This window comes from Anomalospiza imberbis, chromosome 7 (genome assembly GCF_031753505.1).
Source record: "Anomalospiza imberbis isolate Cuckoo-Finch-1a 21T00152 chromosome 7, ASM3175350v1, whole genome shotgun sequence".
Classification (NCBI taxonomy): Eukaryota; Metazoa; Chordata; class Aves; order Passeriformes; family Viduidae; genus Anomalospiza; species Anomalospiza imberbis.
Window position 1 is genome coordinate 20,419,817 of NC_089687.1, and position 12,761 is coordinate 20,432,577.

A 12,761-nucleotide genomic window follows, 5' to 3' on the forward strand; every position below is an offset into this window, starting at 1 on the left:
GCCAACACGCACCGCTGGCCAAGGCCAAGGCCATCAGTGTCACTGGTAGCACCTCTGGGATAACGTATTTAAGAAGGGGGAACAAACCCTGTGCAGTGGCAGCTGGTAAGAGGAGTGAGAACATTTGAGAGAAACGATTCTGCTGGTACAAAGGTCAGTGAATGAGCAGGAGGTGCTGCTCCAGGCACTGGAGTAGAGATTCCCCTGCAGACCCTGTAGGACCCCACACAGGAACAGGTGGATCACCCCAAGGAGGCTGCAACTGCATGGAGGACCCACGAGAATCTACTCCTGAGAGACGGCAGCACGTGGAAGGGACACACACTGCAGGAGACTGTAAAGAGCTGGGCTCCACAGGAAGTACTCACGCTGGAGAAGTTCATGGAGGGCTGCGTCCTGCAGAAAGGCTTTTCAGGAGTGAACAAATGTATTCATGGTAAGGAATCCAAGTATCCATGCATGCTCATATCTAAACAGGCCATGCCGACACCTCATACCTTGTCTAGACACATACAGTATCTAACAGCCTGCCCCATTTCTATCCTTACAGCAATACACACAGCATGTTCCACTTGTCAGGAATCTGTTTAAAGGGCAGTATTCTTAATTTTCATTTGCAAGTACATGTTAACATTCACTCAATTTCAATTTTTTTTTCTTCTACCCACCTGCCTCTGGAGCTCTGCCAGGTTATAAGGCAATGCACCTTCAGCCAGTGGTGCTATTCTCTCAATATCTGCCAAAGTTAAGCGCCTTCACACAAGGCAGAGAAAAGCAATTTATGGTTAGATAAAGCATCAAACATATTAAGTACAGTATTCCTGACCACACCCCCCAAACTACAACTGAGTTTAAAAAAAGACACTTGTCATATCTGAATGCAGACCTAAGAAGTCTGCTACACTGCATTAAAGAATGCTTGGAGATGAAGGAAACATGGATTATTCAGAAGCAGGTTCTTCACTACTAGTAATAAGGAATATAATACACAAATTAAACCATTTCTAGCTATTTCTACATAAGATTTTGCAGGCATTAAAGATCCACGCAAAACATTAACCAGTGCATTTGTAGCCTTTGGGGTGTATTGTATTTTGCTACTTCATATGTGTATCTTTAATACAACAATTAATAATTGTGCTTGACATACACAATTCACTTACAAAACCCATGAACACAACAAAATCAGTTTACATTGAACCAGTTACTATAACAAAATAGAAGACAAAACCTTTCAAAATTAGGGCAAAAATAAGACGTCACACAGAAAACACAAAAAATTATGATTGCAAAATGATAAAATTCATGATTATGTTACCCAGTAACACTGTATAAGTCTGTAAGTTGGTAGAGAATATCTATTTCCAGTGGTGTAATTTGTCCAAAGTGGATTGCAGAGTGTGTAAATTCCTCTGGATTTAAAAGGGAAAGAGAAATACAACATTTGTGTTTGTCAAATTTCCTCTTTGAATCCTTTCAAATAATTTTATTTTAAAAAAATGACGTCTATCACTAAGAAGCAAAATCCATAATGCAAAGGGAAAAGGTATCTTTAGGAGAACATCTATCCTGAAACAGGCCTTCCCAACACAGACCACGTCTGACTCCACAACTTGTGACTTACGGTAAATATTCACCAAAGACAACAAAAATCCTCAAATTAGCAAGCTTAATAAAACGACACCCACAATTTGTGATTCCTGCTTCTGAACTTCTGCAGAACAGAACATAACAGAAAAACGGTCCATTATTCACAGCTTTAAGGGCAACTGACTTATCTATTCCCATCAAGTCCAGAGCTCTTCCTCTCACAGCTCTGAATGACTCCAAGCTTAGATATTCATCTGGCCAAATTATACAACATGTTTATGACATAATTGGCAAGTTGCAGTTAACAAGTCCAAGCAGTGAAAACACAGCAGCCTTTTTTCTCAGTACAAATCCAAGCAAGATGTATTTATGCATCTGTACCAAAACACAGTGCTAGGCAATTTGTTAGGACAATTTGGAGGATGAGAACAGGCCTTTTATGCTTTCCTTTAGGGAAAAATACACAGAGCATATGAATATAAGCTAAACAAAGAGGAAGAAAAAGAATAAAAAAAACAAAAAGAACTTGGCATGCTTTTTACCACATAATGGTTCGGCTGGTCCCATCCATACAGGTAGTAAAACTGGTGATAAAATTTGTCATAAAATGGCTACAAAAGCACTCTGCTTATGTCTGTTGCAAGACAAATACGGCAACCTTTTACATGCACAGGGATTTGTTACGTACTAACTGGCATCATCTATACGTAAAACCACTCGGATTTTCAAACTTGACCCATTCCACCACATTCCCTAGGACCTTCCTATCTCTAAGCAACAATGCATCTCTTTCAAGGAGCTGTAAAATCCTCAGTATTATACTGATTTGCAGCTACTCATTCAAACAATAACTCCTGCCAGAATCTTCTCTTTAATGAGCTAACTGAAAATATTTACTAACCTGTGAGGATGAAAATCACCCACAGCTAAAATAACACTTTCCCAGTGGCCATAAACTGACTTCTGACTCACCTTAACCCATGAGCATCATCAATTACAAAATTGACAGAATTAAATAATTAATAAATTGTAGGAAATGTATCTTACCTTTTGTGACTTCAACATCTCTTCTTGTACCTGCTATATTACTGTATATCTTCCTAACAAGATCCATGTTATTCAAAAGGGCATTAAATGCATTGAAAAAGGAGAAGCTGACCTGATGTGATACAGTTCCACCAGCTACCTTTGAAAATTAAATGAAAACAGTTAAGTACCTTAAACACTTTTACAACATCTTGATACAATTACAGACGCACTCGTTTTAGCAAATTATGAAAGAATTAAAGATATCTTTCTATTCCTGTAATTTTAAGATATTTTTAATAGAAACATGAGGGGAGAATTATGGAACAGGATACTATTTTTGTGGTAAAGATTGAACACTAGGAAACAATTAGGATATAATCATGTAAGTAGGTTATTGTTCAAGTTATCTGATAGACACATTAAAAGTGTCACCAAGTAATCTTCTGACAGAGAAATACATGCAAATGCCTTTAGATAAAGGCACTAACTGATTTCCTGCATCACATACATCAATGACTATTTACTTCAAAGTCTAAAGTTAGTAGAAACTCTAAATTTTATAGAAGACAGTATGCCTTATGAGTAAGGCAAGGCAAGATTTATAGGTAAGATAGTAAGATAAAAGTTATTACATTATCTTCTATATAAATTTAATTTGTATGTAATTTTTATACTACATACTTTCAGATTATAAGTTGTATGTTATTAGTTTACCTACAGATCTTGCCAAACTATCAGGGCTGTAACCATTCTACCTCTAGAATCTACATACTGATTTTCCAAACTCTGATCTGAAAAAGAAAAGAATGCAAGAGTATATAAAAGGACAAAATTGTAAGTAGTCTCCAGCTCCTGAGATGTCATATATTCAAATATAAAAACTGGATGCTTTTGTCCTAAATAACGTCCATTGGATTTGATTTTGAGGGTCTTTTCCTATATGGTTCTACAACTCTATAATTCTTTCTGTACCAAGTAGTTTGCCCTGCTCTGGTGGAAAGTATAGTAGACTAACTCAAACTGCTCCAAATGGCACTTTAAACATGCAAATCAGACTGCCAACCTTTTCACTACTGCAGCCAAGGAATGCTGCCATGTTTCACCCTGCCCACTCTGTAATGAAGCTGATAATCTCTAGCACCAAGGCAGTGAGTAATAAACAGGTAGAAGACAAAGTGGGAGAGAAGCTGTGCCATCTTCAAACATCACTGCTATTAAACTCTGAATTCAAGGAACTTTTTGTTAACACTTACTGAAACTAAGTTTTCTTCCACAAATGGAGTTAGCATATGGGAGCGAATGGTAACCATGATCTCATTGAAGTCCAGCCCAGTTATCAGACCACTTTTATTTTTGTCCTTCAATGCAAAGGCTTGTCTTGCATGTTCTGACTGCAGCTCCTAGAATGAATATTCAGAGATAGCAGATTAGAAGCAGATTCTGTAACCCACTGTTCACAAAACTTTCACTAAGTTCATATTCTTATGCTCTAACAGGTCTGTACATATAGACAATAGAGTAACTACAGTTTAAACTTCAAGGCCAGCTCAACTAAAATAAGAAGTCTACATACTGATTTTTCCCACAGATTCATTCCTCTGTCAAAGAATAGCCTTAGTTCAACTGTAAGGAAATACGCACTTTCACTAAATGATTTAAGAAATGAACTTCACATATCCATGTCCTGCCTGCTATCTATTCCTTAATTAAATACTTAAGTGCTAGAAAAACTTCTGATACTGATCTTGAAGACACAAAGTGAGATGATCTCTTACATATCCAAGATGAAATATGACTGGGCTATTATATACTAACTCACTGGAAAGTACTTGAAAATAAACAGGAGGAAAGTGAAAATTATATAATACAGATTTAGATTGCCCCAAACAGTTATCTTCCATAATGTCACAAACGGTCACTCATTTCAGACAATTTAAAACTCCTATACAAACTGTAAAAACCTTCACACAAAGATCACTGTGGTAACCTAACCTCAAGATAATAATGATAGTTATAAATTCTATATCCAGAAAAAGTTGTTTCCTTCTATTCAAGCAAACAATAAAGCCCATTCAGCTGTCATTCAGACCTCTAGAAGCCGCTAAAAAATAACCACAATCTGACAGACAGTAAAAAGAGAGCAAACCATCCACCTTACATCACCTCTACAGTAATTTCTCAACTCTCATAACCTCATGAACAACGTTTTCTAGATCAGGGTACAACAAACCCACTCTGATTCAAGTCCCAAACCCCAAAAGATAGTTTTAGACCAAAAGAGAAAAAGAGTCTTATATTAAAAGAAGGGATAAAAATATCCAAATTGTATACATACTGAAATTACTGCAACCCATACTAGCCTTCCCTACTAAGGGTTTTAATCATACTATGACAGTAAGCGGTTACTGTATCTTACATGGCAGTATCTTGGAAAAACAAATATAAAACCAGAACAGACATTTATCACTCTGCTCTAAGCTCCCAACAAATCACTTTGGAAGCAGGTGCAGAGGAGGGCCATAAAAATGAGAGAGGACTGGAGCACCTCCACTTTGAGAAAAGGCTCAGAGCTGGGCTGCTCTGCCTGGAGAGGAAAAGAAAACAGAAGGCTCCTGGGAGACCTTACTGCAGCCTTTCAATACATATGGGGGGCTTATCAGAAAGATGGTGACAGACTATTTAGTACGGCCTGCTGTGATAGGACAAGGGGTAATGATTCTAAACTAAATAAGGGTGGTAAAGCTCTGGAACACGTTGCCTAGGGAGGTGGTATATGTTTCATCCCTAGAAACACTCAAGGTCAGGTTGAACAGAGCTCTGAGCAACCTGATCTAGTTGAAGACATCCCTGCAGATTGCAGGGAGATTGGACTAGATGACATTTAAACATCCCTTATAACACAAAATATTCTGTGATTCTATGAGATATTTTTATCTTCGGCAATAATTACAGATTATGTAGAAGCACATCTATCACTCCTTACTTTTAAGACAATACATACAAAACTTTTCTTGCATCAAAGGCAGCTCTAAAAGTGCATAATCTGTTTTTCTTCACATCTACTAGACAGGCAATTTTATGTTATATCACAAGGTGGTCATTGCATGTTAATTTATGGAATTCAGTGCAATTACCAACAACTCTGTGAACTTCCTTTCCATTAATTACAATGTAAATTTCTCCTAATTTGCCCTTTCTCCATCTTTTATAGATGACATTTTCCTTTCCTTCCTTCTAATATAATATTCAATTCATAATATATTTTAACTGTAATTTTTGGCTTAGCACAAAGTGCAGTCCAACAAGTTAAATTCTTTAAAGCCCAATCCCTAAAGGGTAGTTCAGCAACATCACAGGAAATCAGATTTTACTTCCTGTAAGCTGGCTGCATTTAAGACCAAATTCCCAGTATTTGTGTGGTAGCATGCATGCCAGTGAGAGAAAAAAAAGTGATAAGTATTAGAATGTTTATAAAAATAAAGAAATGGCACAGAAGCTAAAACCTCTATAGGGGAGTTTTTATGGTCAATAATAATTGGCTATATTAAGAATGCTAACTTTCTCTGGTAGAACTTAGTTTTGCTTTTGAATTCCTGTGACGGAACAAGCAGACCCTCAACCCAGTTTAACAACAATCAGTAAAACAGTTAATCTCACAAACAGTATGTTCTGTCCCATTCTTTTAAAGGATGATATTCAAGTTACAGCACAATGAGTACACACTGCTTACAAGACTGGTATGGAGAAATAACAGCTCATCATTAGCTGTCAGGATTAGTATCAGATAAGGATTATCACTACCAGAATAAATTCAAAATTTATAATGGTATTAGCATATTATTAGAAGTTAAATTAATTTCAGTTCCAGCTTTGGAACAAGGTTAATAACTGACCTGAAGAAACTGAGTGAACTCTGAATAGTTAAGATGCTTCTTCCTGTTATGTCCAAAATGCAGTCGAATAAACTCACAGTCCCAGTTGAACGGGATTTGAAGATGAATAAGAGTTTGTTCAAATATTTCTTTGACATTTGCTTTGGGGAGGGAAAAACAACAGGTGAGCCTTGGGGTACAGTAAATCTACAAACATTCCAGGAGGAATACAAAAAAATATGATTTCAGCAGCTGTTTAAGAAGTGGTTTAGCTTGTTAAAAATAATTTCTAACCAAACCTTTACAGACCTGTAAAAGAACACATTTGAGACACAAATGATACTTTTTGTATTACTGTATAAAACCATGGAGTGAGTGTTTTATTTAGTTTTAATTAAGAAGCAATTTCCCTCATACATGACAAATAAAAGCTATTTTGCATTCTGATATAAAAATCAATAGTGGTTCTCTATCTCTGCCAGGAGTCAAATTAAGCCCTTTATCAAGAGCACAAATACCTGCACTACAATCTCAGGCAATATTTGTCATACTAAGTATGGTTTGATTGAAACTTGATTATTACAATCACACTGTCTGAATATGGCTATTGAAGATAGGTATAAGAAATGACATCTAAAACATATCATTAACTCAGCAGAAAGCACGTTATTAGATGCTTTTGATAAGGCCTTAGCACAAAAATCAAATCCTATAAATCATAATTGGTAGTCTCAGTTATTAAAATGTTTTAAGATAAGTGAAGATAGAGATGTCCTCCTTTAAATGAAGAAAAAACCTGTCATTTCAGATGGAATTCTCTACATGTATACTGTACAACTGAAATCTCAATGCTAAACATACTATCTGAATTCAGGCAAAAACCTCATCTGAAAAACAGCATGCATTATTCATACACAGCATTGCCATGCTGCAAAACAAGCCTGCTTTTTGTACAGATTATCAAACACATGAACTGTGTAACAGGACATCTACCCATAACACATGAACACTTTTCAAAACTTCCCTCACAGTACCTGGTTTATCAGCCTAGAATCTGCTAACAGCAAAATAAAATGTGGCACAGTTAAAATTTAAAACAAAATACAAACTATTCTAGCTGATAAGACACCTTTTATACATTTAAACAGTTTTGAGACACAAAATACAGTAAGAACCTTAATTATCATTTGACAACTCTATCAAGACCTATTTACTTGAAGTAAATGTATTGCTTTCTCTATGCTAAAGGACTACTTGATTCATTCATAGTTTCAGTTCTGTAGTCTATTAGTTCTAGAGCAAATCTAGGAAATCCACTACATGTTTTTATCTTTTCAGTGAGAAAAGGAAAGTGAATGTCCAGAATACATATCTCAAAACAGATAGAAAAGTACAAAGGTACAAAGGTCAGATTCCTTGGCTAGATCACCTCCTTTACAATTAGATTGAGATTACATATTCTCAAGGCAGATTATGGCAAGTGATTAACCCTTACATAAAGGTCAAACACAAGAGTCAAAACCCTACAGTTTAAACCAGTTTCTACCACAAGGTAAACTAAAGGACTTATCAGGGTCAACAAGAAACCTAAAAAACAATTCTGACCATTTCTATCTGTCTACTCATAGCTACTCACCAGTATCAATGTGCAAGGGTTAAGAAAAAAAGAGAGAAAGCACTAAACACATAGTGCTAAACTATTTTATTTTGCCATACTTCCTCTGAAAGTTGTTTGCAGTAGATTTATTCATCATTGTTGCAGATCAAGGAATCAAGGTATGCACATTTAAATTCCCTACTTACCACTAATCCACTGCAGCTTCTGGCCAAGCTAGAGTCTCCATGTACTACAAACACAAACAGGTCAGTGCAGCTCATTATGGAGCCTGAAAAATGGCAATGAACCATGAACAGAGCAGAAGACAGGCAGGCTTCATTGGCTCTATTGGCTTGGCTACTAATGCACAAACAGGGTGCCAACTGGCTACTAGTTACATGTATGCAAACCTGATTTCTGATACACAGAGCTTCCCGAATAAAAACTTAGAAAAGAACATGCTGAAGCAGCCAGAAAATTTAAATCTTATTCTCACTTGTTTCCAATCATTGCTTCTCTTAGAAGCAAAGGTTCTCTTAGAACCTCAGAGAAAGATAAAAAAAGCCTCACATTTTTCTTTAAAAATTTTGTTTTCTTATTCACCCATGTTCACTGAGACAGATTTTTCACTTGTTTTTATTGAGACTTAAGCCTCTGATGTTTTCGTAACTCTCAAGCATTTAACTGTATTCTACTTAAAAAAACAAGAAGCAGTTTCCTACACCCAATTTTTTTCTTCATAAAAACATTTACAACTACTCATCAAAATATCTCAAGTGAAGACTCATCAGCATATAAAAATAATAGTTTAATTAATAAATTTATATTCAATACTTGAGTGTATTGATACTTGATGAATTCCAGAAATGGCTAACTAGCTCTAATAAACAGTATCCAAACTAGCTTGTTGCCTCTGAAAACTGAGGTGCCTTACCCATTTCTCTTTTCCAGGCAATCTCTCACACTCAGAATATTCTGCTTGTATTACAATAGTCTGGGTTTGAAGATATGCTCTAGTATATAATGCTTAATTACTTCCATGTTGGCTTGGTTGATGAAACACTTGGGGTACAGAGGCAAAACTGTCCACTTGTTCTGAAAAATCACTGAGCCACAGACCGGTTTAAGATGGAACAAACCTTAAAGATCTCCTCGTTGTAGCCCCCCTGACACAAGAAGGGACATCTTCCACTAGACCAGGTTGCTCAGAACTCCATCCAACCTGACCTTGAGCACCTCTATGGATGGGGCATTCACAGCTTCTCTGGAAAACCTATGCCAGTGCCTCACCACCCCCACAGCAAAGTAACTGATCCAGTTAAACCCATGGAAACATTAAATAACATTTACCAAAGCCACCTGAGATTCTCAAAAACCTCCTGTTAGGTGCTAAAACTGACTATGTCTACCCAAGAGCAGGGGTGCTTTCTTCACAACAGATGAGCAATACCTTTACAATCCAATTCTGCTGGCTCTTCTATTACGTTAACAGAAATAGCCATCACCACAGCTAACAACTTGTGTGACAAGAAGCAGCAAACAGCCAATCACACTGCAGAAATTATACACAATGCGATCATCACCTACACTTACACCTCTCTGGATTATCAACAAATGCCCCAGTTTTTTTTTTTTCACAGTAGAAGTAAAGCACTAACAACAAAGAAAACAGGCAACATTAATGTACAGATGCTGGCTTTGCTGGTTTTTTTTCCCGTCTTCCTCAGTCAAAACCTAGTAATGCTTCTAAATTAAGATAAACTACAAGTGTTTCAAATTTCCAACGGAGCTATTCTGCAGGGGGCAAACAGCAAATTATTTTTCAAGCCTTTCATTTTAGTAGGACATTTTACAGAATGCATTCATTGTCCCTGTCAATACATGTTGCTCATTTACTAATGTCTTCTACTCTTTGCTCACCGTTCTGTAGTGGAATTCTTTCCTACTGAGCTGATAACTTTCTTTCCAGGCTTACAGTAATGCATTTTCCTCTCAGATAGGCATACAAGTCAGCAGCCTGATGACATACTCAACTTACCATCAGCCCCAGGAACAATAAACCTACTACTCTAGTGTACTAGTACATTACCTCCAAGGCGACACACATTCTCACAAGATTGCTTCAGAATTTCCCCACCCAATCATTTTAAACAAATTATAGATGCTTGGAGCAGCTATCTGCAGGCAGCACACACATGACTGGCTCAACTTCCATCAAACACTGTTACCTATCAGGCTCAGAAAAACGTTACAAACCCCCAAAGATCCTAGGCAATAATCAATTTCATATAAGGAAGAAGAATACTTTAAATTATAAACACTATGCGGTCTCTTTGGTGGCCCATTGTGGGGATGAGCTCCATACTCCAAGTAAACCTTGCAGCAGTACCTATTACTTATTTTGACTTATCAGCTCCCTGAGAAGCAGAGTGGAAAGCTCATACAATTCTAGTACCATCAACCTGTTAACAGAGTTTGCCATTCCCTCATACCAGTGATAAAAAGCAATCACACTTCTTAGGGATACAAAAATATAAAAGTGTTAAGTTTTAAACAGCAGCCTAAGTATGGTAAAGATTTGTTGTTTAACAGGGTTGTTTTGGGTTTCTTTAGATCTGTCTACTCAGTAATGTACTGTCCAATTTGTGCATATTTCGTGCCTAACATACATAAAAAATTGTAACATTTTTATGTTGCTGTTGCTCACTATTTCTGCTAACAGCATATTTTCACTTTGAAGGATAAAATAAGGAACCACAGCTCAGGGCAGAAAGACAGTTTTGTAGCACCTGATGCAGGAGAAGCTTATTAAAAGCAATCCAAATATAATACAATAATTACTTTAATGTGAGAAAGTTTAACTAGAAAAAGTTACATTTTATTTCTACTCTTATTTTAAAAGAATTACTGATTCTATTGAAAGATGAATGACAGCCATAATAAAAAGTTGTCAATACATATAATTTTAACATGACGTTCTCCTTTTCTGTTCCCTCTTATTGACCATGGTTTTGAAAAAAAATTAGTAGTAGTAGTAGTACTAGTAAGAGGGGTTCCCATTCTGCATTGTTCACAAGCATTCAAAACTGTAGGAAAAAATCATACAACAAAAAAGGAAAAAAGTCCTAACAGTGACATCTCCTATGTTATCTGCACGTGTTAAGCAAAAGACACTTTGAAAACAGGCAACTAATATAGAACACAAGACCAAAAAAAAATAGCAGCTCTGGTTTATAGCACTTGATGAAAACATGGATTCCCTCATATCCTCATGTCTGTAGTCATGTGATCATGAGTATTTTTCTGTTTATATTTTAAAATCTATTTCCAGTCTTTATGGTTGCCAGTAATATTTTTGAAAGCAGAACTTTCAGAAAGCAGAAAATCCTAGCATTTTCAACCCATCTGCCCTTTTAGAAATGGTGAAGGAGTGAGTACTAGAAGTGGTCCCTGAGAAATAATACTCATAAGCAAAGCACAAACATGTATTCAACTCCTTTCTCCTGCTCCTCTTCTTCCAGTGTTCTGAAACTCTATGTCCTGATTAAGGGAAACCTGAATTTTCTCAGATTAAAACATGTCTAAGTAACAGATTGGGCAAAACGTCAGTATCCCTGCATACTCAAATTCTGAAGCTATTAAATTGATGTTTATTATTTCAGTTCACTAATATTGTACTATCTTCACATAGTTGCATTATGAGGCATCTGACTGTCTTCCTCCCCCCAGTGCCTTTGAAGAAGATGCTGTTATACTTGGCAAAATGTTTGCAATTAGATTTTGAGAGCAGGATGCTTTTAAAAGCCTTAAATTCAGTTCCATAAATATTTTCCAATTATCTCCAAAATAATTCTGAATACAGAAGAATCACAAATACATTTTAGTCCTATCCTTCTATCTATACTAGCATGTGTATTTAACTGAAAAAGCATCTCTGAAACTCCCCAGTTTACCAGAGAATGGGTTTCTTTGTGGTGACTCTACAAGGAAGAACAGCTGGAAAATGCCTTGAGATTGTATATTCCAATTAAAAGTGATGCAGTCCAGATCACTGTATGGTGTGCCAGAGAGATAAATTAAAAATAATCCTTTTACTTTCAGTCAGACAACCTATTTTTCAGAGAAGTTTTGCAGATAATCACAGACTTCACATTTTAAACACAGTAAAGATTATCTGCTTCAACATCAGGAAAAAAAAACAACAAATAGCTTGAGTAGATTTAATATTCAGGTTTGCTTTAACCTGAATTCAGGTCAGAAGATCTACACAAAATAAAAATAATATTCCTTAGTAGAAGACTATTAATTTTATGGAGTGATTTTGAATATTTCACTCATGTTAAGTAGCACAGTCAAGACATCCCATAATCAAAGGAGTAAAGTGCTTGTCAGTCTTCTCTGGCTACAGACAGCAACCTGAAAAAGAAATAACTTGTCTTCATCAGCTTTACCTGTTAGCATTTAATTATTTTACGGATAATGCAGTATCGTAAGGGTTCAGCAGCAACACGTTTCACATAAAATATTCACTCAGGAAGCACTGATGAAGATGTAGGAGCACCTGGTTAGAAATACATGCTTTTTCTCTATTTCTCCATGATTAAAAACTTGTTTAAACTACACTGTCACTTGTATCAATGGGTTGCTAAAACAGTCATTTTACTACTTTTTAT

At 36.2% G+C, this 12,761-nt stretch overlaps 1 protein-coding gene across 3 annotated transcripts in view; it reads right to left on the minus strand.

The window, feature by feature from the left end:
- Window positions 1-12,761, minus strand: part of SLC25A12 (solute carrier family 25 member 12) — a 45,266-nt gene that overhangs the window by 20,503 nt on the left and 12,002 nt on the right. For all 3 annotated transcript variants that reach the window (XR_011000820.1, XM_068195866.1, XM_068195867.1), the window contains 5 exons: window positions 6,513-6,652; window positions 3,873-4,019; window positions 2,638-2,776; window positions 1,319-1,412; window positions 669-753 (listed from right to left, as the gene is read on the minus strand). Coding sequence is in view for 2 of the 3 variants with exons in the window: in XM_068195866.1 (XP_068051967.1) it covers window positions 669-753; window positions 1,319-1,412; window positions 2,638-2,776; window positions 3,873-4,019; window positions 6,513-6,652 (605 nt within the window). In the remaining variant the exon portion in view is untranslated. The remainder of the gene's footprint in view (window positions 1-668; window positions 754-1,318; window positions 1,413-2,637; window positions 2,777-3,872; window positions 4,020-6,512; window positions 6,653-12,761) is intronic.